This window comes from Dipodomys merriami, unplaced genomic scaffold, assembly GCF_024711535.1.
Source record: "Dipodomys merriami isolate MVZ:Mamm:240054 unplaced genomic scaffold, mDipMer1.0.p SCAF_78, whole genome shotgun sequence".
Lineage (NCBI taxonomy): Eukaryota > Metazoa > Chordata > Mammalia > Rodentia > Heteromyidae > Dipodomys > Dipodomys merriami.
The window spans coordinates 2,034,987-2,056,835 of NW_027206379.1; the positions used below are offsets into that span (position 1 = coordinate 2,034,987).

Sequence of the window (21,849 nt, forward strand, 5' to 3'; positions counted from 1 at the left end):
ACTCTGACAAGGAAGGAATCTGGATGGAAAGAGGGTCAGCAGAGGCTTAGAACCCCACCCAAGCAGTGTGTCATCAGAAAACAACAGATGTGTAGGGAATGAAGGGATAATAAAAGCTCAAGGAGCAGGGGAGCACCTAAAGGAAGGCCCAAAGATGGCACTGGGGTTTGAACTCGGGCCAGGCACAGAAAAGCAGGCTTTTCTGCTCAATGGTGGTGCTCTACTTCTTGAGTCACATGTCCACTCCCACTTTTGGGTGGTTAACTGGAGATGAGTTTCACAGACTTTCCTGCTTGGAACTGTGATCCTCAGATCTCAGCCTCCCCAGTAGCTAGGATGATAGGCGTGAGCCACCAGCGCCCAGCAAAGGAAGGCTTTGTCTATGGATCCTTCTGGGCTAAGAGTCTAGCGCTATCACCAGTAAAGGTGAAGTTATCTTGCAACTTTAGGCGGGAAGGGAGGATAGCTCCAGGTTTCTCATCTGCCCACATCTAAATAAGCATTTTTAGGTTAAAGAAGCATACGTCGAGCATCAAAGTAGAAAGAATGAGAGTTAAAAGTGAAGTCCCTGGAGCCAGCCCGATTAGGCTGGTGTAAATCCGGTTCCCTAGCTGTGTGGCCAGTCTTCCTTCCCGTAAAATGAGGGTAGCAGAATCAGTCTACCCTTCCGTCTCCATGGAAACCCTCCAACTCTCCTCGGGCCTAAGGGTGTGCTGTTACCATCCCAGACTAGGCGTGCTTGTTCGCGCTTCGTTTATCTGCGGAAAACGCCTTCTTTCGGGAGACGAGCCTTTCTTGAGCACCTGCTGAGTACCTGGACGCTAGCGATGTGGACGGTGCTCAGACCCGGCCTGCGGGCCACGAGGAGCGGCGCGGCTTCGGCGCGTGCGGCGTGCGCGTCCCGGGGAGGCTGAGCTGAGCGCGGCTTCGGTGCGTGCGGCGTGCGCGTCCCGCGGAGTCTGCGAGGCTTCGGTGCGTGCGGCGTGCGCGTCCCGCGGAGTCTGTGCGAGGCTTCGGCGCGCGCGGCGTGCGCGTCCCGCGGAGTCTGTGCGAGGCTTCGGTGCGTGCGGCGTGCGCGTCCCGCGGAGGCTGAGCTGAGCGTGGCTTCGGCGTGCGGCGTGCGCGTCCCGCGGAGTCTGTGCGAGGCTTCGGCGCGTGCGGCGTGCGCGTCCCGCGGAGGCTGAGCTGAGCGTGGCTTCGGCGTGCGGCGTGCGCGTCCCGCGGAGGCTGAGCTGAGCGCGGCTTCGGCGCGTGCGGCGTGCGCGTCCCGCGGAGTCTGCGAGGCTTCGGCGCGTGCGGCGTGCGCGTCCCGCGGAGGCTGAGCTGAGCGCGGCTTCGGCGCGTGCGGCGTGCGCGTCCCGCGGAGTCTGTGCGAGGCTTCGGTGCGTGCGGCGTGCGCGTCCCGCGGAGGCTGAGCTGAGCGTGGCTTCGGCGCGCGCGGCGTGCGCGTCCCGCGGAGTCTGTGCGAGGCTTCGGCGCGTGCGGCGTGCGCGTCCCGCGGAGGCTGAGCTGAGCGCGGCTTCGGCGCGTGCGGCGTGCGCGTCCCGCGGAGTCTGCGAGGCTTCGGCGCGCGCGGTGTGCGCGCCCCGCACTCCCAGCGTTCCGGATTCGGCCCTACCCGGGGCGGAGGGAGGGGCGAGGGGTGGAGCGGGGCGGGGCGCGGCAGTGGCCTCAGGTCGCCTCCCGTCCCGCTGTGCGGTGCCGCCGCCCGGAGCAAGTAAGTGGGGTCTGGATGGTGGGGGCCGGACGGGGCCGCTCTCCGTCCCGGGGGTCAGGGGCCGCGGCCGCCGCCCCTGGGTCCGCCCTGGGCCCCAGCGGGTCCTCCTCCATCGCGCGGTCTCTCTGCCTCTCCTAGTGCCGCCCTACACCCTCGTCTACTTTCCCATCCGAGGTGCGTTCCCAGGCCTTCCGGAGGACAAAGGGCGCACGCCGCTCCTGGCTCCTGCCTCCCAGAGACCCGGCTCGAGCCAGAGGGGACGGGCCGCGGGGCGGGGCCGTGCGTATGGGGGCGGGGCCATGTGCGCGGGGCGGGGCCGGGTCGCGGGGCGGGGCCGCGGTCCTGGGAGGGACCTAAGGGGGTCCGGGCCTCTATCCCTCTCTTTCCCTTTCCCTCTCTTCCGCGGGAGGCTCCCATGCTAGGGTCTCTCTACCCATTCTGTGTGTAGGTTCCTTCCCCACCCTCTCGACCTCCTCCAAATTGTCTTGCGGCTGAATCTCTGCCCTGTCTTACCAACCCAGGGCGCTGCGAGCCCATGCGCATGCTGCTAGCTGACCAGGGCCAGACCTGGAAGGAGGAGGTGGTGACCCGAGAAGACTGGGGGCAGGGCACAGTCAAGGCCTCCTGCGTGAGTGAGCCCACTTGGTGGGTAGGGGAGGGGCTGGCCTTAGGGGGCTGTGACTAATGGGGGAGGGGTGTCTCAGCACCCTTCACAGACCATACTCTTCCCCCCATCTAGCTTTTCGGACAGCTCCCCAAGTTCCAGGATGGAGACCTCACCCTGTACCAGTCCAATGCCATCCTGCGGCACCTGGCCCGCACCTTTGGTGAGTTCTAAAGCTCAGTGCCCCAGGCTAGAAAGACTCCTGCCAAGTGCTAGGCAGAATGTCCCGGAACCTCAGCTGCTGCCCCTGCTATCTCTAATGTCCCACCTGGCTGGAGATCAGGCCAGATGTCCTGAAGGAAGGTTGAGGATCTGGGTTCTAGAAGGCCCTAGATGTGGCTCTGAGCTGCCATCCAGGCAAGCAGGAGCTGTGCAGTTCAATGAATTTTTTTTCTGTACCCGTTCCTTTGATGACAGCTCACGCAGGGTGGCCAACCCTCATTTGTGGTAGCACAGCGGGGGTAGGAGCTTCCCAGTCAGCCTCTGGGCCCATTGCTTTCAGAGGTGCAGAAACCCTGCTTCCAGGAACATCACTACTCTTGTCTATCTGGATTAGGGAGGCGGTGGGGAGAAAAGCCGGTGTCCCAGGGGTCTGTGACAGCCAAGGTGAGGGAAGAGGAGCAAGGGGAACAACAGCCCAGGCTTGCCCCAACTTCCGCAGGACCCAGGTGGAGGCCTGGTGCTTCCTCTTCTGCCCCACGCTGTTCTGAAGTACATACGGACACAGACTCCACATCCAAGTCTAGCCTCAGCTAGCCTCAGGCCTTGGAAGACCCACACCAGAGCCTCGGGCCTCCCTTGTCAACAGGTGTGGGCTGTGGCTGGGTATGGCCTTGTGGCTTTCAGACTTCACCCATGAGGGTGGGCAGAGAAGGCTATCCAAAGCAGAGGACCGGAGCGGGGTCCTGTAGGCTCAGGCTAAGGCCGCTGGGCTTTGAGGGGAGAGGATGGGCACTGACCCACTGTCTGATTGCTGACCCAGGGCTCTATGGCAAAAATCAGCGAGAGGCAGCACTACTAGACATGGTGAATGACGGAATGGAGGACATCACCAACCGCTTTGTCCAACTCCTCCACCATAACCCTGTGAGCAGGGGCTGCAGGCTGCTGCTGGAGGGCAGGGTGGGCAGGAAGGTCCCCTTGGTCAGTCTGGCTGATCAGACTTCCGTTCACAGGAGGAGGGCAAGGCCCAATGTTTGAACAAGTTTCCGGGGTACCTGAAGCCTTTTGAAACTCTGCTGGCCCAGAACCAGGGGGGCCAGGCTTTCATCGTGGGAGATCAGGTCAGTACAGGGTCTGGCGCCTTCCAGAACTTTGTAGGGACATTTTTCAGAAGGGCAGCTGGAGGCCCAATGGGGGCCAGGTCTTTACACCACAGGCAGAACCAGGGAGTAGCCAGTGTTCGGCTCTGGTGCCTCTCTCCTGCCCTGCCTTAATCCTCCTCATGCCCCTGCCCTGCAGATCTCCTTCGCAGACTACCGCCTGCTGAGCCTGCTGCTGAACTTCCAGGTCTTGGCTCCTGGCTGCCTGGATGATTTCCCCTTGCTCTCGGCTTACGCCGTACGCCTCAGCGGCCGGCCCAAGCTCAAGGCCTTCCTGGCTTCTCCTGAGCACATCAATCGTCCTATCTCTACATTCCTCAAGAAGTGAGCCTAAAAAAAAAAAAAAAAAAGTGAGCCTGTGTGGTGCCTGCCCTCCATCTGGGGACTTGCCACCCTTGGGGACCAAAAAAAACACTGACGTGTATTTGTTTATTTACTGTGCTGTTACTTGGGCTTGAACTCAGGACCTGGGTACTGTCCCACAGCCACAGTGGTATCAGACAGTTGCTGCCTAGTGTGGCGATGTCCTCCTGGGGTACAGGGTCAGGGCAGTGTCTGCACACTCACCTGTGGCACACATGCTTGGGGGTTTGATGGCGCCTCCCTGTTGTCTGTTCTCATACGTTGCATAGCCAAGGACCTTAGGATACCCCAGCTCATGGGGCAGCAGGGTCCAGGTATGAGGGTCAAAGGTAGGCCTGGAATTCTGGGTGCCTTCTGCTGCTCAAGGACTCAGAGACTGAGGAGCTCCCTCCCCTCCAGAGAGCCTGCATGAATTCAAGTTGGGCTCATCCCCAAGCGCCTCCGGCCTCCAGCCCAGCCCTAGCTCTGGCCTCTCACTCCTGAACCATGATTGCCATTTCTTGCTGGAGTCCCTGAGCCAGCCTGGCACCTACCAGGGGCTCAGGCCATGCTAGAAAGCTCATCCTCAAAACTAGGCACTTCTGCCTTACACCTGTAATCCCAGCTACTCAGGAGGCTGAGATCTGAGGATTAAGGTTCAAAGCCAGCCCAGGAAGCAAAGTCCAGGAAACTCCTATCTCCAATTAATCACCAAAAAGTCAGAAGTAGAAACTGGGCACCAGTGGCTTATGTCTGTAATCTTAGCTTTTCAGGAGGCTGAGATCTGAAGACTGGTCTCCTTAAGGAGGAATAGACTTGCTCCTCCAGGTAGAATTTATGAGGGGAAGTTGGAGGCATGGATCAGGTGATTAGAGCACCAGCCAATGAATGAAAGCATCAGATACTGAGTTTGAGTCTCAGTCTGGGACCAAAACCAAAAGGGGGAGGGGGCAACAAGGCAGACACATCACTCTGGATCCATGTGAGCTGTTGCTCCTCCTCCCTGACTGTCTCTAGACCCCTCCCTCATTCAGAGCCCCTTCCAGGGGGAAAGATCGGTAAAGACGGCCCTCACATCTGCCGTGTCTGTGGTTGGGCGCTGCCTTAAAAGTGTGCCAATGGTGAGATGGTGCCGATGGTGTACCAATGGTAGTCCAAGGCCTCCAGAACTCCAAGGTTCAGGGCGATACCTTTGCACCTTCACTTAGCTCTAGACCACTCCTGTGGACAGGTAGCATTGCATCTGCACAGTTTGAAGCAGTTTTTTTTCCCCCTGCTATTTCAAAAATAGTGTAACCACAACCTTTCGGTTGGAAGTCCAGCCAAAGCAACAGTTGTACACACAACTGGGCTAGCTGCCCAGCTCCAGTCTGGCAAGATCTTGGGTACACTTCCCCTACTTCCTTCCCCTCCTGTGCCAGACTCTGCCCTTCAGACACAGGACACGCATGTGACTCAAGGCCAGCCAATCACAGAGCCTCAGCTCTGGCTACAGAGATTGGTGCAAGTGGTAACCATATGAATGGAGCTGGGCCAATCAGAGTCTATCTTGGACTCATTCCAAAATCAGCTGGCCAGAAGCCAGAGCTCCCTCTGAGATCTGACCTTCCACTCAGATGAAGAGGCTGTGGGAGTGTGGATTCGAAGCAGACTGTGGTGTTAGCTACAGTTGTGAGAGTCGTCCTCACAGACAGGACCTCCCACTTGCTAGGAAAGCGCTCTACTGCTTGGGTCATATGCCCAGCCCCCTGGATTTTGCCCTAGTTTGTTTTCAGATAGTTTCACTTTTGCCAGAAATTGGCTTTGGTCTAGGATCCTCCTGTACCTGCTGGGTAAGCTGAGATTAAGACATGTGCTATCACACGTGGCTGAAAATGTTAAGAGTGGAACTTTGGGCAGAGAAAAGTTTGTATGTGTATGCATTTTGTATGTGTGTGCACATGTGGGGGGGGAAGGGAGGGAGGAAGGAAGATCACAAATGTGTGTGTTGTGGGCTGCTAAATTCTTGATGTAGCACAACAAAAGACAACATTTGCTTTCGCATGACTCATGGTTTCGGCTTGACAATGGTGGCAAACACTCCCACAAACATTTGGTATTTCACCTTCAGTAGTGTCCACTAAATCCCACGAGCCACACAGTGTGACTTATTATAGAGAGGGCCTTGTAGTAGGCGACTTCACCCAGCTGTGGCTTAACGTGTTCTGATCACATTTAAGGTAGCTTCAGCTGTGATGTTTGGTAGATGAGAATATTATATGGCTTTTTAAAAATGGGGTTTGAACTCAGGGCCTTGCATTTGCTTGACAGGTGCTCTAACCCTTGAGCTGTAACCCCAGCCCTAAATCAAAGCTTTTTTGATTCATTTTGAACAATCAATATATTACTTATGAATGAAAACTGAACTGAGCATTGGTGGCTCATGCCTGTAATGCTAGCTTCTTAGGAGGCTGAGATCTGAAGCTGGTGGTTCACAGCCAGCTCGAGCAGAAAGTCCATGAGACAATTATTTCCAATAAAGCACCAAAGAACCAGAAGAGGAGCTGTGGCTTGAGTGAAAAAAAGCTCAGGGATAGTGCCTAAGCCAAATGGGTTCAAGTCCCAGAACACACACACACACATACACACACATGCACAAGTTACAAATAGGAGAAGATATTTACAAACCAATGAGGACCTGGCTTCTAGTTGTCTTCCTATATCTGAGGTTTTTCTTTGCATGGTTTCTGTTACCCACAGTCTAAAAATAGTACATGGAAATGTCCAGAAACAAATAGCTCATAAGTTGTAACTCTTACTGCAGCAAATTGTTAGGAATTGCTCCATCTTATTATTAGTTACTGTTGCTAATGTCTCTTTACTTTATAAATTAAGTTTATCATGGGTATGCATATGTAGCTATATGCAAATGCATATTGCTCTATAGGAGGAATAATATGCACATTCTAGCACCTGCTGTGCATCTAAGAGAATATCCTCCACAGTTAACGGAGTGTAAAACCACGGCCCACCCCTCGCAACAAGAATCCACGACTGTGTGCTGCACTGGAGGTTTTATGGAAGTGGGAAATAAGCACACAAAAAGATATTCAACTTCAAGAATTGCGGGCGCCAGTGGCTCACACCTGTAATCCTAGCTACTCAGGAGGCTGAGATCTGAGGATCATGGTTCAAAGCCAGTGGGTAGGAAAGACAGTGAGACTCTTATCTCCAATAAACCACCAGAAAAAAAAAATGGAAGTGGCGCTGTAGCTCGAGTGGTAGAGTGCTAGCCTTGAGCTGAAGAGTTGAGACACAGTGCCCAGGCCAGAGTTCAAGCCCCATGACCCACAAAAAAAAAAAAAAGAGAACTACCCAGGTGCCAAGTGCTGGTGGCTCACACCTGTAATCCTATTTATTTAAGAGGCTGAGAGCTGAGGATTTTGGTTCTAAGCCAGCCCGAGTACGAAAGTCCATGAGATTCTTATCTCCAGATAACTACCAAAAAGCCTAAAATGAAGTTGTGGCTTAAGTAGTAGAGCTAAAAAAAAAAAAAAAAAAGACTAGCTGGGCTATGCACATTAAAACCACAATGAGTAATCATTCCCCTGAAAACTGGGGACAGCAACAGATGCAGGAGAGACTTTGAAGAAACTGGATTGTTTTTGTTGCTGGTGGGTGTGGGAACTGGTACATTTATTCTGGAAAACTTTCTTCTAAAACTAAGCATGCAAATTACCATCTGCCAAGCAGTGCACTCTTGAATATTTGTCTCAAGAAATGGAAACTATGCTTGCACACAAAACATTTGTAAATGAATGATCATAACAACCTAAAAACATACTATGGCAGAGCTAGAACTCACTGGCAGTGTTGAACTAACATTTGGGGGGACTTACTTTTGGTCCCCATATACACGCACACACAGTGGGTTGAGCTGGGTGCCAGTGGCTCACACCTGTAATCCTAGTCTTGAGCTGAAGAGCTGAGGGACAGCGCCCAGGCCCAGAGTTCAATCCCCACGACCCACAAAAAAAAAAAAAAAAGAACTATCCAGGTGCCAAGTGCTGGTGGCTCACACCTGTCATCCTAGTTATTCAAGAGGCTAAGAGCTGAGGATTTTGGTTCTAAGCCAGCCTGGGTAGGAAAGTCCATGAGATCCTTATCTCCAGTTAACCAGCAAAAAGCCTGAAATAGAGGAGTGGCTCAAGTGGGAGAATACCAGCCTGGAGTGAAAACACTAAGGAAAAGCATGAGGCCCTGAGTTCAAACTCCAGTATTGGCACATACACAAAATAAATGCTCTGTGCCTCATAAATTTGAGTGTCATTTTTTAAAACCTGTTTTTGTCTTTATATGTGTGGGGGGGGAGGGCACAGATGTAGGACTTGGACTTGGGGCCTGGGTGCTGTCCCTGAATTTTTTGCTCAAGGCTAGTGCTCTATCACTGAGCCACAGCACCACTTCTGGTTTTCCCGTTGCTAATTGGAGATAAGAGTTTCACAGTCTTTCCTGCCTGGCTGGCTTTGAACTGAGATCCTCAGTTCTCAGCCTCCTGAGTAGCTATGATGACAGGTGTGAGCCTTTTTTCTTTGCTTCTTTAGTGAGGTAGGGCCTTGCTGTGTAACCCAGGCTGGTCTGGAACTCCCATCCTCCTACCTCAGCCTCCTTAGGGTTTGCATTCCTGTGTACCATGCTGTGTATCATTCTATTTTCAGCACAAAGCTTTTGTCTCTTTTCTTTTTCTTTTTGTTGGTTGTGGGACTTGAACTCTGGGCCTGGGCACTGACCCTCAGCTCTTCGGCTCAAGGCTAACACTCTACCACTTGAGCCTCAGCCCTACTTCTGGCTTTTTCTGCTTATGTGGTGCTGAGGAATCGAACCCAGGGCCTCATGCGTGCAAGGCAAGCGCTCTACCACTGAGCCACCTTCCAAGCCCCAATTTTTTCATTTTCTTTTTTTCTTTTTTTTTTTGGTCGGTCATGGGGCTTGAACTCTGGGCTTGGGCGCTGTCCCTCAGTCTTCAGCTCAAGGCGAGCACTCTACCACTTGAGCTACAGCGCCACTTCCGGTTTTCTGGTGGTTTATTGGAGATAGGAGTCTCATGGTCTCTCCTGCCCGGGCTGGCTTTGAACCGCGATCCTCAGATCTCAGCCTCCTGAGTAGCTAGGATTACAGGCGTGAGCCACCAGCGCCGGGCTCCAATTTTTTCATTTTCTAAAGGTTAAAAAAACTAAGTTTATCTGAAAGGGAAAGGAACACTGAAAGAAAGTAGCAGAAACTCTCCATAAGGGGTGAGGTGTCTAAATAGAGTCCCTATAGCTTTTTCATAGTAGCCTCAAAATAGAAGCTACCCAGATGTTTTCCTGTGGGTGGTTGTTCAACAACCCATACAAGGGTAATGAAAGGACCCAACAATTGATACAGACAACAGCCTGGATGAATCTCTGGAAGCCTTTTGCTGAGGGGGAGGGGAGAGCTGATCCTCAGAGGTGGCTTATACTCACCTTCCATTTATATAACATTCTTGAAATGACAAAAATATAGAAATGCATCACAGATTTAGTAGTTGCCAAAGATTAGGAATGGGGGAGGGGTCTGCAGTGGGTGTGGTCATTAAGCAAAGGCCTCAGCACGGATGATGGTGGCTCACCTATGTCAGCCCAAGCTATTCAGAAAGCTGAGATCTGAGGTTCACGCCAAGCCCGGGAGGAAAGTCCGTGAGATTCTTATTTCCAATTAATCACCAAAAATAAAAACAACAGCCAGCCAGAGTGAAGCTGTTCAAGCAGTAGCAGGCCAACCTTGAAGGAAAAAGCCAAGGGCCAGCTAGCATCCAGGCCCAGGACTGTCACACCCATGCGCACAGGTGTGTGTGCGCGCGTGAATGCGGGTGCATGCGGGTGCGCGCGCACACACACACACACACAGATTGTGAGAGGAACCTGGTGTACTTTCATCACTGAGGAGTACTCAGGCTTGCCCACCCTTGCCTGGAAGCTGGGAAGTGCTGGGCTTTGCAAGCTCAGTCCCTGTTGATAGAAAGACGTTGCTATAGAGCCCTTCAGAGGAATTGTCCCAGCCAATCAGCATTCTCTTTTCTCTTGAGGCCATGTCTCTGGCCCAGATCAGGAGTCTGGGAACAGAAGTAAACAGTTCAATCTTTGAGTTAAACTACTGCTATCTGTGGGAACTGGTGCTTGTAGCAAAAGGCAAACACAGATAACCTTATCAACACCAGAGCATGGCTGGGCACCAATAAAACTTCATTTACAAAAACTGGCAATGGGCCAAGGTCCATGTGTGCCAACCCTCGAGCAAGGTGGCGACCTGGCATGGGCTGACCTCTCCCCCTTTTATTGGAAACTGCAAAGACATATGGATTTCAGAAAACAAAAAGTGAGATGCACTCCCTCCCCCCTCTCTGTAGATGGGGGCTGGAGGTGGTAATGAAAAGCATTAAAAAGAGAAGTGCATTGTACCCAGCCCTCACCCTCCTTGGAGTTGTCAAGAGGATGTCCTTCCTCTTTGAGTCCCCAATGAGATCGGGGTCCCCAATATGATTGTGTCCCCAATGTGATCAAGTGCACCAACTCTCTGAGGGGTGAGGCGCTGACTGTTGGCAGCTTTCTCACTTCCATGCCTCCTTTGCCTGAAGCTCCCCCAGGGTCAGAATGTTCTTGAGAAACGTCCTTCCTCTGTGCTGCCCCTCACCCCAACCCTAAAGGGAGAACATGAGCTCCGTGCTGCTTAGAGGGAGACAATAAGATGAGGAAGATCAGCTGTGGTCTCCTGGTTCCTGGGCTTGGCCCTTCCCTCTCACAGCAACCACACACACAGGTATTCGGGCAAAGGAAAACTAGAATTTCGGCAAAGGTAGGTTAGCAGACTAAAACCAGACAGAATAGCCATGTCCACTAGGGGGCGCAAGCACACAGATCCTGGGGATGAAGTTGATAAGTGATGGAGAATTAGTGACCACACAGGCAGAGTCCACATAATAGAAATATCCAAGCTGGGCATCGGTGGCTCACGCCTGTAATCCTAGCTACTCTGGAGGCTGAGATCTGAGGATCACGGTTCAAAGCCAGCCCAGGCAGGAAACTAGAAAACCGGAAGTGGTGTTGTAGCTAGAGCACTAGTCTTGAACTGAAGAGCTGAGGGGCAGCGCCCAGGCCCAGAGTTCAAGCCCTACGACTGACCAAAAAAAAAAAAAAAAAAAAAAAAAGCCGGGCGCTGGTGGCTCACGCCAGTAATCCTAGCTACTCAGGAGGCTGAGATCTGAGGATCGCGGTTCAAAGCCAGCCCGGGCAGGAGAGACCGTGAGACTCCTATCTCCAATAAACCACCAGAAAACCGGAAGTGGCGCTGTAGCTCAAGTGGTAGAGCGCTCGCCTTGAGCTGAAGAGCTGAGGGACAGCGCCCAGGCCCAGAGTTCAAGCCCCACGGCCGACAAAAAAAAAAAAAAAAAAAATCCAAGGCCTGAAGAGCAGTTACTAGCAACATGAAACCGGAAGGTCGAATAAAACCAGTGAGAAGAAATAGTAAATATAAAAACAAGAATTGGGGGCTGGGAAGGTGGCTCAGTGGTAGAGCGCTTGCCTTGCATGCATGAGGCCCTGGGTTCGATTCCTCAGCACCACATAAGCAAAAAGAAAAAAGCCAGAAGTGGTGCTGTGGCTCAAGTGGTAGAGCGCTAGCCTTGAGCTGAAGAGCTGGGGGACAGCACCCAGGCCCAGAGTTGAGGCCCCACGACCGGACCAAAAAAAAAAAAAAAAAAACAAGAATTGAAAAAAAGTCCAGTAACAGATGAGACAGATCAAATAATGTATAAAACTGAAGGTTGAGAAGCTGAGCTTAGTGGGATGTGCCTGTAATTCCTCCAGTGAAAGGTTAGTGAGACCCCCATCTTCATCAACTGGCTGGGTATGGTGGCATGAGCCTGTTGTCCAGCTATGTGGGCCAGCCCTGAGCAAAACCAGAAGATCCTGTCAGAAAAATAAGAAGTAAAAAGGGCTGGAGGTGTAACTCCAGACTGTCTACCTAGCAAGCACTCAGTTCAAACCAGTACCTCAATTAAAAAAAAAAAAGAGAGAGAGAAGGAAGATGGTTTTAAGTTTTGAAGAATGAAAAGGTATAACAATCTGCAGTAAGATCTGATTTTGAAGGTAAATCAGGGAAAATGAAGGTAAATCAGCAGCCAGGAATTCAGAGACAGATGCTGATTCCTGAGTAGCTGTATTAGAAACCCAGAAGCACTGTCTACTTGCTTTAAGCCTTCTACTCCCACAGCAGCTATAGTCAAAGCCAGCTTTCTCTGCCCGGCCTCCGCCTGCCTGCTTACTCAAAATCACTTTTGTGCTCTGAAAAATGAATAAGAATATCTTTGAAAAAGGCACCCACCCTGAAAAAACAAAGACACTTGGGAAAACAATTTCCTCTCAACACATGTGTTTAAAAGTTTGACATGTCAAGGATGGATCCCTGTTTCAAACCCTTGTCTTGAAGGGAGCCTGTGGCAAAACTCCATCCTTTCTTTGAAGAGATGCCCAGACGTCCATGGACAACTGCAGCAAGCAGGTCAGTTTTATTTTTATTATTTTATTATTATTATTATTATTATTATTATTATTATTATTATGGTTGGTTGTGGGGCTTGAACTCTGGGCCTGGGCGCTGTCCCTCAGCTCTTCTGGCTCAAGACGAGTCCTCTACTTCTTGAGCCACAGCACCACTTCCAGTTTTCTAGTGGTTTATTGGAGATAAGAGCCTCATGGACTTTCCTGCCCGGGCTGGCTTTGAACCGTGATCCTCATCTCAGCCTCCTGGTAGCTAGGATTATAGGTGTGAGCCACCAGCGCCCGGCTATTATTATTTATTTTGTCAGTCATGGGGCTTGAACTCTGGGCCCGGGCACTGTCCCTCAGCTCTGCGTTCAGGTCAAAGCTAGCGCTCTACCACTTGAGCCACAATGCCACTTCCAGCTTTTTCTGCTTATGTGGTGCTGAGGAATCAAACCCAGGGCCTCATGCATGAAAGGCAAACACTCTACCACTGAGCTAGCTTCCCAGACCAGGCAGGTCAGTTTTAAAGTCTCTGGACCGAGTTGAGAAAAGTGTAACAATGTGAGTGATTAAAAGTGTCAAAACACTTCCCTTAAGGTAAATTTGAGCCCAACTCCAACCTTCTTTTCACCACTGTTCAAGCCCCCAGCACATCTGTGATTAGCTGTGCCACGCCCATGTCTGGGTTGTGTATTGTTTGCATCTTTCCTTCACTTTGCTTTATTAATAAACATTCTTGGTCTCCACGTCAATGTCTTCTCAGACTCTATTCTGCAACATCAAGAACTTGGTACCTACCAGGTGCTGGTAGCTCATGCCTGTGATCCTAGCTACTCAGGAGGCTGACATCTGAAAACAAAGGTTCAAAGCCAGCCCAGGCAGGGAAGTCCCTGAGACTTTTTTTTGTCAGTCGTGGGGCTTGAACTCTGGCCTGGGCACTGTCCCTCAGCAATTCAGCTCAAGGCGAGCACTCTACCACTTGAGCCATAGCACCACTTCGGTTTTCTGGTGGCTCACTGGAGATGAGTCTGATGGACTTTCTTGCCCAGGTTGGCTTTGAACCGTGATCCTCAGATCTCAGTCTCCTAAATAGCTAGGATCACAGGTGTGAGCCACTGGTGCCCAGTTGTCCCTGAGACTCTTAATCTCCAATTAACCATCAAAAAGCCAGAAGTGGAGCTGTGGCTCAAGTGATAGAGCACTTCAGAGCCAAACAGCAATACAGTATATGAAGAAGTGAATTATAATAGATGCCCCAGTTAAAAATGAGTAATAGAAAAAAAAGAAAAGAAAAAAATGAGTAATAGAGCTCATGATAAGCTACTTGGGAGGCTGAGAATGGGAGGGTGGGGGCATGTTTACACATTTATAAGTTCAACCAAGGGTTGGGTATGGTGGCATGCACCTGGCATCCTAGCTTCAAGGAAGAACTGAGCTTCAGGGCCAGGCTGAGGAATAAAGTGTGAGACCCTATACCAATAGAAAATGATGAATTCAGTTGGGCGCTGGTGGCTCATGCCTGTAATCCTCAGGAGGCTGAGATCTGAGGATCATGGTTCAAAGCCAGCCTGGGGAAGGAAAGTCTGTGAGACTCTCATCTCCAATGAACCATCAGAAAACTGGAAGTGGTGCTGTGGCTCAAGTGGTAGAGCCCTAGCCTTGAGCTGAAGAGCTGAGGGATAGCGCCCAGGCCCAGAGATCAGGCCCCACAACTGACCCAAAAAAAAAGGAAAATGATGGATTTGATGGCACATGTATATCATACTGGCTATGGTAGGCAGACTTTGGTGTAGGCGTGTGCGTGGGCAGAAATAGAGACCCCACCTCTGAATAATCAGTACCATATATATATATATATATATATATATATATATATATATATAGACATATATAGACATATATAGACATATATATATGCTGAAGATGTGGCTCAGTGGTAGGACACTGCCTAACAACTGTGATGTCCTGAATTCAAACCCCAATACCACACACAAAAAAAGGTAAAATATTCCCACTGACACTTTAACGAAGGTATCTTGTTGGCAACCACACAAAAAGGTGCTTGTCCCCATAATCCTGTGGGAAATGTAGAGTCATGCTGACAAATCTCTACAAACTGGAGATTCATTTTTTTCTTTTGATGTGGCACAGGAAATTGAAGTCAGGGCCTCGGGCATGCCAGGTAAAGGTTCTCCACGACACACCCATCCTAGACGCCTATCACAATGACTTGACAAAACTTGATGGTACTAAGGTTAATTGGGATGCCGGGCAGGGCAATGGGGATTCCTCTAGATTGTTCTGGAATGCTACAGGGGCTTTGGTGACATTTTAGAATCCCAGGGGTCATGATCCTGGTTTTTGTTTTGCCAAGAAGTGTTTGGCATCATTCCAGGGTCATATAAATGGTCAGACAGACCAGGAGGGAAGATAACAAGAAGCGTCTGGATCTGTCTTGTCCTGTGACAAATGATGTTGGGGGCCAGATGTTTCCCGATCCTGTCAGCTAGAACTTACCTTTGCCTTTGCTTTCAGCGGCCATTACTTCAATGATGAATGAAAAGAGGACAGAGGACAGCCGGTGAAATCACTGTGACTCAGCGAGAGCCTCCTAAGAAATACCCACCAGTCCACGCGCCACCCCGGTGAAGAGAGGAATCTCAGATCCATCTCCTGGGAGAAGTCAGATGCCACATACTACAGACAAGGATTTCTTCCTGCCTTTCTTTCTTCCTCTTCCTGTTTTGTTGGTCGTGGGGCTTGAACTCTGGGCCTGGGCACTATACCTCAGCTCTTCCGTTCAAGGCTAGTGCTCTACCACTTGAGCCACAGCGCCACTTCCTGAGTTTCGTTTTTTCCTGGTGGTTTATTGGAGATAAGAGTTTCATGGCTTTTCCTGCCTGGGCTGGCTGTGAACCATAATCCTCAGATGTCAGCCTCCGGAGTAGCTAGGATTACAGGCATGAGCCACAGGCGCCTGGCTTGTTTTTGTGTTTTTTTTTTTTTTGTGTGTGTGTGTGTTGATCCTGGGTCTTGAACTCAGAACCTGGTACTGTCCTTGTGCTTCTTTTGTATAAGGCTAGCATGCTACCACTTGAACCACGGCTCTAGTTCTGGTGGTTTTGTGGGGTACTTTTGTTTTTTTAAGTTTAAGACACATGTTAAGTGAAAGAAAAGACATCAGAGTCTTGGTGGTTTGATTGTATTTATGTGAAATTCACAAAAACTACACAAATCTATGTTGCCCAAATTAAAGATGGCGAGGATGGTCTAGAGGGGCCAAGCGAACTTTCCAGATGAGAAGCTTTTACTGTAACTTGATTGGTTGGTCGACACATCTGTCAAAATGTAGCTTCTCTTTTCTTTTTCTTTGCAGGTGCTAGGGTTTGAACTCAGGGCCTCTCATTCTTCAGTGGCTTTTTCACTCATGCCTGGCCCCCTACCACTTGAGCTGTGACTCCAGTCCAGCATTTTGCTTGTTAATTGGAGACATTCTATCTCTAAATGTTATGAAACCTTAATAAATATATAGTTTGTGGAAAACACTACCTTATTCGAATGTTCCTTATATTCAAGTAAAGGGTAAAAAAAATTAATACCTCACCTACAAGGCAGCTTCTAAGCCATCCAAATTGCTTATTAAGCCAGGCGCTGGTAGCTCATGCCTGTATTCCTAGCCACTGAGAAGGCTGAGATCTGAGGAACACGGTTTGAAGTCAGCGCAGGCAGGAAACTCCATGAGACTCTTATCTCCAATAAACTATTCAAAAAAGCCAGAAATGGTGCTGTGGCCCAAGTGATAGAGCTCTAGCCTTGAGCACAGAGTAGCTCAGAGACAGAGCCCAGGTCCTGAGTTCAAGCCCAGGACCAAAAAATTGCTTATTAAATTCTCTGTGATCTTTGAGTATCTTCCTTTTTTCCCATCCTGAAAACATAAATGAGTTAAGGACATTAATATCAAGTATGTTGTAACAACAATATTCTTAAGTACATTAAAAATATCTAGGATAGGTATGCACTTATAGCTATTAACCTAATTCTGAATTAATATGTGATTTTAAAAAATTAAATGTTTAGGAAAAGCTTTAATTTCTAAGGTGTGCTTAATAGTTATAATGAGTCATCACAGTGCAGTTTTCCAACTTTGTTGTAGAAGATCAAATGCAACACCAATATATTACAACTAGTCTTTTTCAAATTAGGCTAAAAAAAAATCCCATGGGAGTTAGGCACCAGTGGCTCACATCTGTAGTCCTAACTATTCAGGAGACTGAGATCTGATTGCAGTTCAAAGCCAGCCCAGGCAGGAAAGTCTGTGAGACTTTTATCTCCAGTTAACCACTGAAAAGTGCAAAGTAGAGCTGTGGCTCAAGTGGTAGAGTGCCAGTCTTGAGCAAAAAAGCTAAACAAGAGCATGAACTCTGAGTTTAATCCCAGTACTAGCATTAAAACAAATAAAAAGGCTGGGGTGTGGCTCAAGTAGAAGAGTGCCTGCCAACAAGCATAAAGCCCTGAGTTTAAACCCCAGCACCACCAAAAGAAAAACAAACACACCTTCTTCCCATTAAAGATTACAGAAGTGAGCCACCAGAATCCACCAAAACGTGTTTACTATGAAACAGAAATGCCTTATTGGAGCTGAGACACATAGGAAATCTCGAGGGTTCATTAGGAATTTCACACGATCTAGTAGAGTACGCTGCGCTGCGTGGAGAAAACCTGACTTGCACTCTCAGTCCTTTGAAGAGCAGAGCGCTGGAACGGGAGTTAGGAGTTGCCTCACCTGTAGCTGTACACTGGTGTAACAACCCTCCACCCGGCTTGTGTGGTGAGATGAGGTCTTAATAACTGTTGTTCAAGCTGTCTTCAAACCACAGTCCTCCTGCCTCCACCTCCTGGACAGCTGGGATTGCAGGCATGAACAACCATGCCTGGCTGATAAATTTATTATATTTATAACTAGCAAATAACTATCAGACACTAATACAAGAAAAAGAAAAAAGAAAGGAAGAACAAAAGGCCTATAGGGCTCTCTTTTCCTTCCTTATGTAGTAAAAGTACAGTAATGAGAATTATGACATTGACACAAGAGCAGACAAATAGCAACGAATGGATGAGAATACGGACCCACCGGCCATGGCAGGCCTGGGCTGGAGTTTACCATGTGATAACTCAGACACCATTGTTGGAGGAGAATGGTAACACTGGATTCTTTCTGAGCAGCACTTGGCAGAGTGACCTCTATCTAGGGGGATAAATGTTGAAGGTATGCAGACAAACTTAAAGGTAAAATTGCCCAGACCATAGCCTGGAGGGGGGTGGGGGGGACCGGGCTCAAGGCTGTAATCCTAGCTACTCAGGAGGCTGAGATCTGAGGATCAGAGTTGAAAGCCAGCCCAGACAAGAAATTCTGTGAGACTCTTACCTCCGATTAACCCTCCAGACTGGAAGTGGCACCCTGGCTCAAAGTAGTACAGCACTAGCCTTGAGCAGAAGAGCTCATGGATGGTGACCAGGCCCTGAATTCAAGCCCCACAACTGACAAAAAATAAAAAAGATCGCCCAGCTCAGTGTCTCAAGCCTATTACCCTAGATACATGGGAGGTGAAGATGCGGTATGGAAGTTCAAGGTTCAAGGCCAGTCCCCAGCAAGAAGCTGGAGAAAGTCCCTCTTAACGAATGGCTGGGCATGACAGCGTGTGCGTATGATCTCGGTGATGTGAGAAGCTCAGTGGCTGGGTACAGTGGTGCCACCTGTCAGCCCCAGACATTCAAGACGCACAAATAGGAGGACTGCAGTCCAGGCAGCCCCTGACGTAGTGTGAAATCTTTGAAGAAAATCAGCACAAAGGGGGGTGGGGTGGGGGTTAAGGCATAGCTCGAGTGGTTGAGGGCCTGCCTAGCAAGTGTGAGCCTTGAGGCCAATCCTCAGTAAGCTCCTCAAAAAAAGGACGCAATACATGAAGTGTTCTATATCTGGCTAGGATAACCGAGAGGCAGCACTTTTTAAATGGTAAAATAAATCTAATGAATATAAACTCAAAAAAAAAAAAAAAAGGACACAATATCAGGTGCCCCTCCAAAAAGAAAAAAAAAAAAGGACAAAATTGGCTTGGAGCACACCTGTAATCCTAGCTACTCAGGAGGTTGAGATCCGAGGATCATGGTTTGAAGCCAGCCCTGGAAGGAAAGTCTGTGAGAGTCTTATCTCCCATTAACCATCAAAATTCAGGAGTGGAGCTGCAGCTCAGGTAAGCGATAGAATACTGGCCTTGGGTGAACAGCTCATTGACTGCCCAGGCTGCTGCGGCTTTGTGCGGGGAGGCAGGGCGTGCAGGCTGGCGGTGTGTGGCGGGTGCAGCCCTTCAGAAAGGCTGCCTGGGTCAGCTCTGCTCGCAGCTCAGCGGCTGGAGCTCCTGCAGGTGCAGGCAGTGAGAGTGGACTGTGGATGGGAGGAACTCAGGCTTTGCAGGCAAAAGTGGGCCCAGCCCAGCGATGATAATGAACTACAATGTTTATAGCACCCTACCCGCACACACCTGCAGTCCAGGGCACACCCCAGGCAGAGTAGCACATCAATGACCCAGGGAAATACTTTACAGGCAGCTGAGCACAAGAACAGAGGTGGGGCTGGAAAGTTCCAAGTGCACTTGGGGAAGTGGTGTTGGGGTGCAGGTAGCAAGGGTAAAGGGGGAAAAGGGGGAGGGTAGAACCAGCCAAGCCACACACCACACAGGTCTTGGGCTTGAACAGCACCAATCTATCCAGCAGGACCAGGGGAGAGAAAGGCCAGGGTAGAAGGAAGCCTGCAGAGGGGCTGAGGCAAAGGTTTTTGTTGTTTTGATATTTGTGTGTGTGTGTGTGTGTGTGTGTGTGTGTGTGTGTGTGTGTGTGTGTGCGCGCGCACGCGCGCGCGCAAACACAGGGCCTGGGCACTGACCCTTAGCTTCTTCACTCAAGGGTGATGAGCTAACACTTGAACCAAGGTGCCACTTTTGGCTTTTTGCTGGCTAATTGGAGATAAGTCTCTCACAGATTTTTCCTGCCCAGACAGACTTTGAACCTCTATCCTCAGATCTCAGTCTCCAGAGTAGATAGAATTAGAGGCCTGAGCCAGCTAGCAACTTAAGGAGATAGATAGATTGGTAGGTAGATAGGTAAGTAGATAGATAGATAGATGGATAGATTGATGATAGATAGATAGATAGATAGATAGATAGATAGATAGATAGATAGATAGATAGATCTAGATCTGCAACAATAGCTGAGCACTGGTGGTTCATACCAGTTAATCCTAGCTACTCAGGAGGCTGAGATCTGAGGATCACACAGTTCAAAGCCAGACTGAGCAAGAAAGTCTGTGAGACTTAGATCTCCAATAAACTACTCAGAAAAAGCCAGAAGTGAGTGGCACTGTGGCTAAAGTGGTAGAGCGCTAGCCTTGTGCATAAAGAAGCTCAGGGACAGAGTCCAGCCCTTGAGTTCAATCCTCAGGGCTACATTGTTTCTTATTTTATTTTCCTTGACTTTTTTGGTAGCTCCTTGGATAACTGGCATTGAGGACTTAGGAGGACAGATTTCAGATTGCTTACAAGTGAAGATCAAATCCAACTCAGCTCTGGGGCAGAGAGGAGAGAGGTGTCTTAAGACAGGAGAGGGAGCTGGGCGTCCGTGGCTCACGCCTGTCATCCTAGCTACTCAGGAGGCTGAGATCTGAGGATCGCGGTTCAAAGCCAGCCCAGGCAGGAAAGACCGTGAGACTCTTATCTCCAATAAACCACTAGAAAACCGGAAGTGGCACTACAGCTCAAGAGGTAGCGCACTTGCCTTGAGCTGAAGAGCTCAGGGACAGCGCCCAGGCCTGGAGTGCAAGCCCCATGACTGGAGAGGGTAGTCAAAACCCTCTGGTGAATGGGTTGGTGAATGGGCATGGCAATTAGGGGTCCAAGACCCCCCAGCTGGCCCAGCCCTCCCTGAGCAGAAACTTTCAGTCCCCAGACATGCCTGTCTGTCCCTGCTGGTACCACGGCTGGCTGGCAAGTGCCAGTCCCCGCCCCCTCCCCCCAACCCCGCTCTCTCCATAGAGAAGCAGTTCTCTGCAGTTGGCTGTGGTCCCGGATGTAGACCCAAGCCTCTGTGCCAGCTCTTTGAAGCTCCTAACGACCTTGGTCACAGGGCTCAGCTCCTCCTGCTCCTGCCCCCACCGCCCAACATGCCAGTACGTGGCCACCTGCTCGGGGAATGACTGTCCAGTTCACTCATCCCATCGTGTGTGTGTGTGTGTGTGTGTGTGTGTGTGTGTGTGTGAGATGCCAGGATTTGAATTCATGACCTTGTGCTTTGTAGCAGGTGCTGTCCTTGCCTTTAAATCACCCGTCTGCTGATGGCACCCCCCAGTTAACCAGGATGAGGGAATCAACCACCTTAACCTCCCCCTCCCTTCCCCCCCCCCCCAGCCACTACTTGGGCTTGGACTCAGGGCCTGGGGTGTCCCTTAGCTTTTTCCATCCAGGGGTGGTGCTCTACCACTCGGGCTGAACCCTCACTTCTGGCTTTTTGGTGGTCAGCTGGAGAGAAGCGTTGCCTGACTTCCCTGTCAGGCCTGGAACCTGCAGCTGAGATCCTCAAGATCCTCAAGTTGGCTGCGACGGGGTGGGGTGTGGAGGCCCTGGGAGCAGGAAGGAAGAGCAGAGGGGGTGGAGGGGGAGGAAGAGCAGAGGGGGTGGAAGGGGAGGAGGAGCCCAGGGGGAGGAGGAGCCCAGGGGGTGGAGGGGGAGGAGGAGCAGAGGGGGTGGAGGGGGAGGAGGAGCAGAGGGGGTGGAGGGGGAGGGGGTGGAGGGGGAGGAGGAGCAGAGGGGTGGAGGGGGAGGAGCAGGGGGTGGAGGGGGAGGAGCAGGGGGGTGGAGGGGGAGGAGGAGCAGAGGGGGTGGAGGGGGAGGAGGAGCAGAGGGGGTGGAGGGGGAGGGGGTGGAGGGGGAGGAGGAGCAGAGGGGTGGAGGGGGAGGAGCGGGGGAGGGGGAGGAGGAGCAGAGGGGGTGGAGGGGGAGGAGCAGCAGGGGGTGGAGGGGGAGGAGCAGGGGGGGTGGAGGGGGAGGAGGAGCAGAGGGGGTGGAGGGGGAGGGGGTGGAGGGGGAGGAGCAGCAGGGGGTGGAGGGGGAGGAGCAGCAGGGGGTGGAGGGGGAGGAGCAGGGGGGTGGAGGGGGAGGAGCAGGGGGGGTGGAGGGGGAGGAGGAGCAGGGGTGGAGGGGGAGGAGGAGCAGA

General features: G+C 50.9%; 1 protein-coding gene across 2 annotated transcripts; it reads left to right on the forward strand.

The window, feature by feature from the left end:
• Positions 1-1,654: 1,654 nt before the first annotated feature.
• Positions 1,655-5,965, forward strand: LOC138818594 (glutathione S-transferase P 1-like). 2 transcript variants are annotated; one of them, XM_070009552.1, is made up of 7 exons: positions 1,655-1,717; positions 1,856-1,891; positions 2,239-2,345; positions 2,457-2,544; positions 3,364-3,467; positions 3,557-3,664; positions 3,843-5,965. In XM_070009552.1, coding segments are annotated over exons 1-7 (633 nt in total). In that variant the 5' UTR covers positions 1,655-1,716; the 3' UTR covers positions 4,032-5,965. The 2 variants fall into 2 exon arrangements, with proteins under 2 accessions (XP_069865653.1, XP_069865654.1); XM_070009553.1 differs by lacking the exons at positions 1,655-1,717; positions 1,856-1,891 and adding an exon at positions 1,911-1,996.
• Positions 5,966-21,849: the final 15,884 nt, after the last annotated feature.

Coding starts and splice junctions, on each gene's coding strand:
- LOC138818594 (XM_070009552.1), top strand. Junction 1,892..2,238: donor CGTCTACTTTCCCATCCGAG/GTGCGTTCCCAG, acceptor TTACCAACCCAG/GGCGCTGCGAGCCCATGCGC. Junction 3,665..3,842: donor CTTTCATCGTGGGAGATCAG/GTCAGTACAGGG, acceptor CCTGCCCTGCAG/ATCTCCTTCGCAGACTACCG.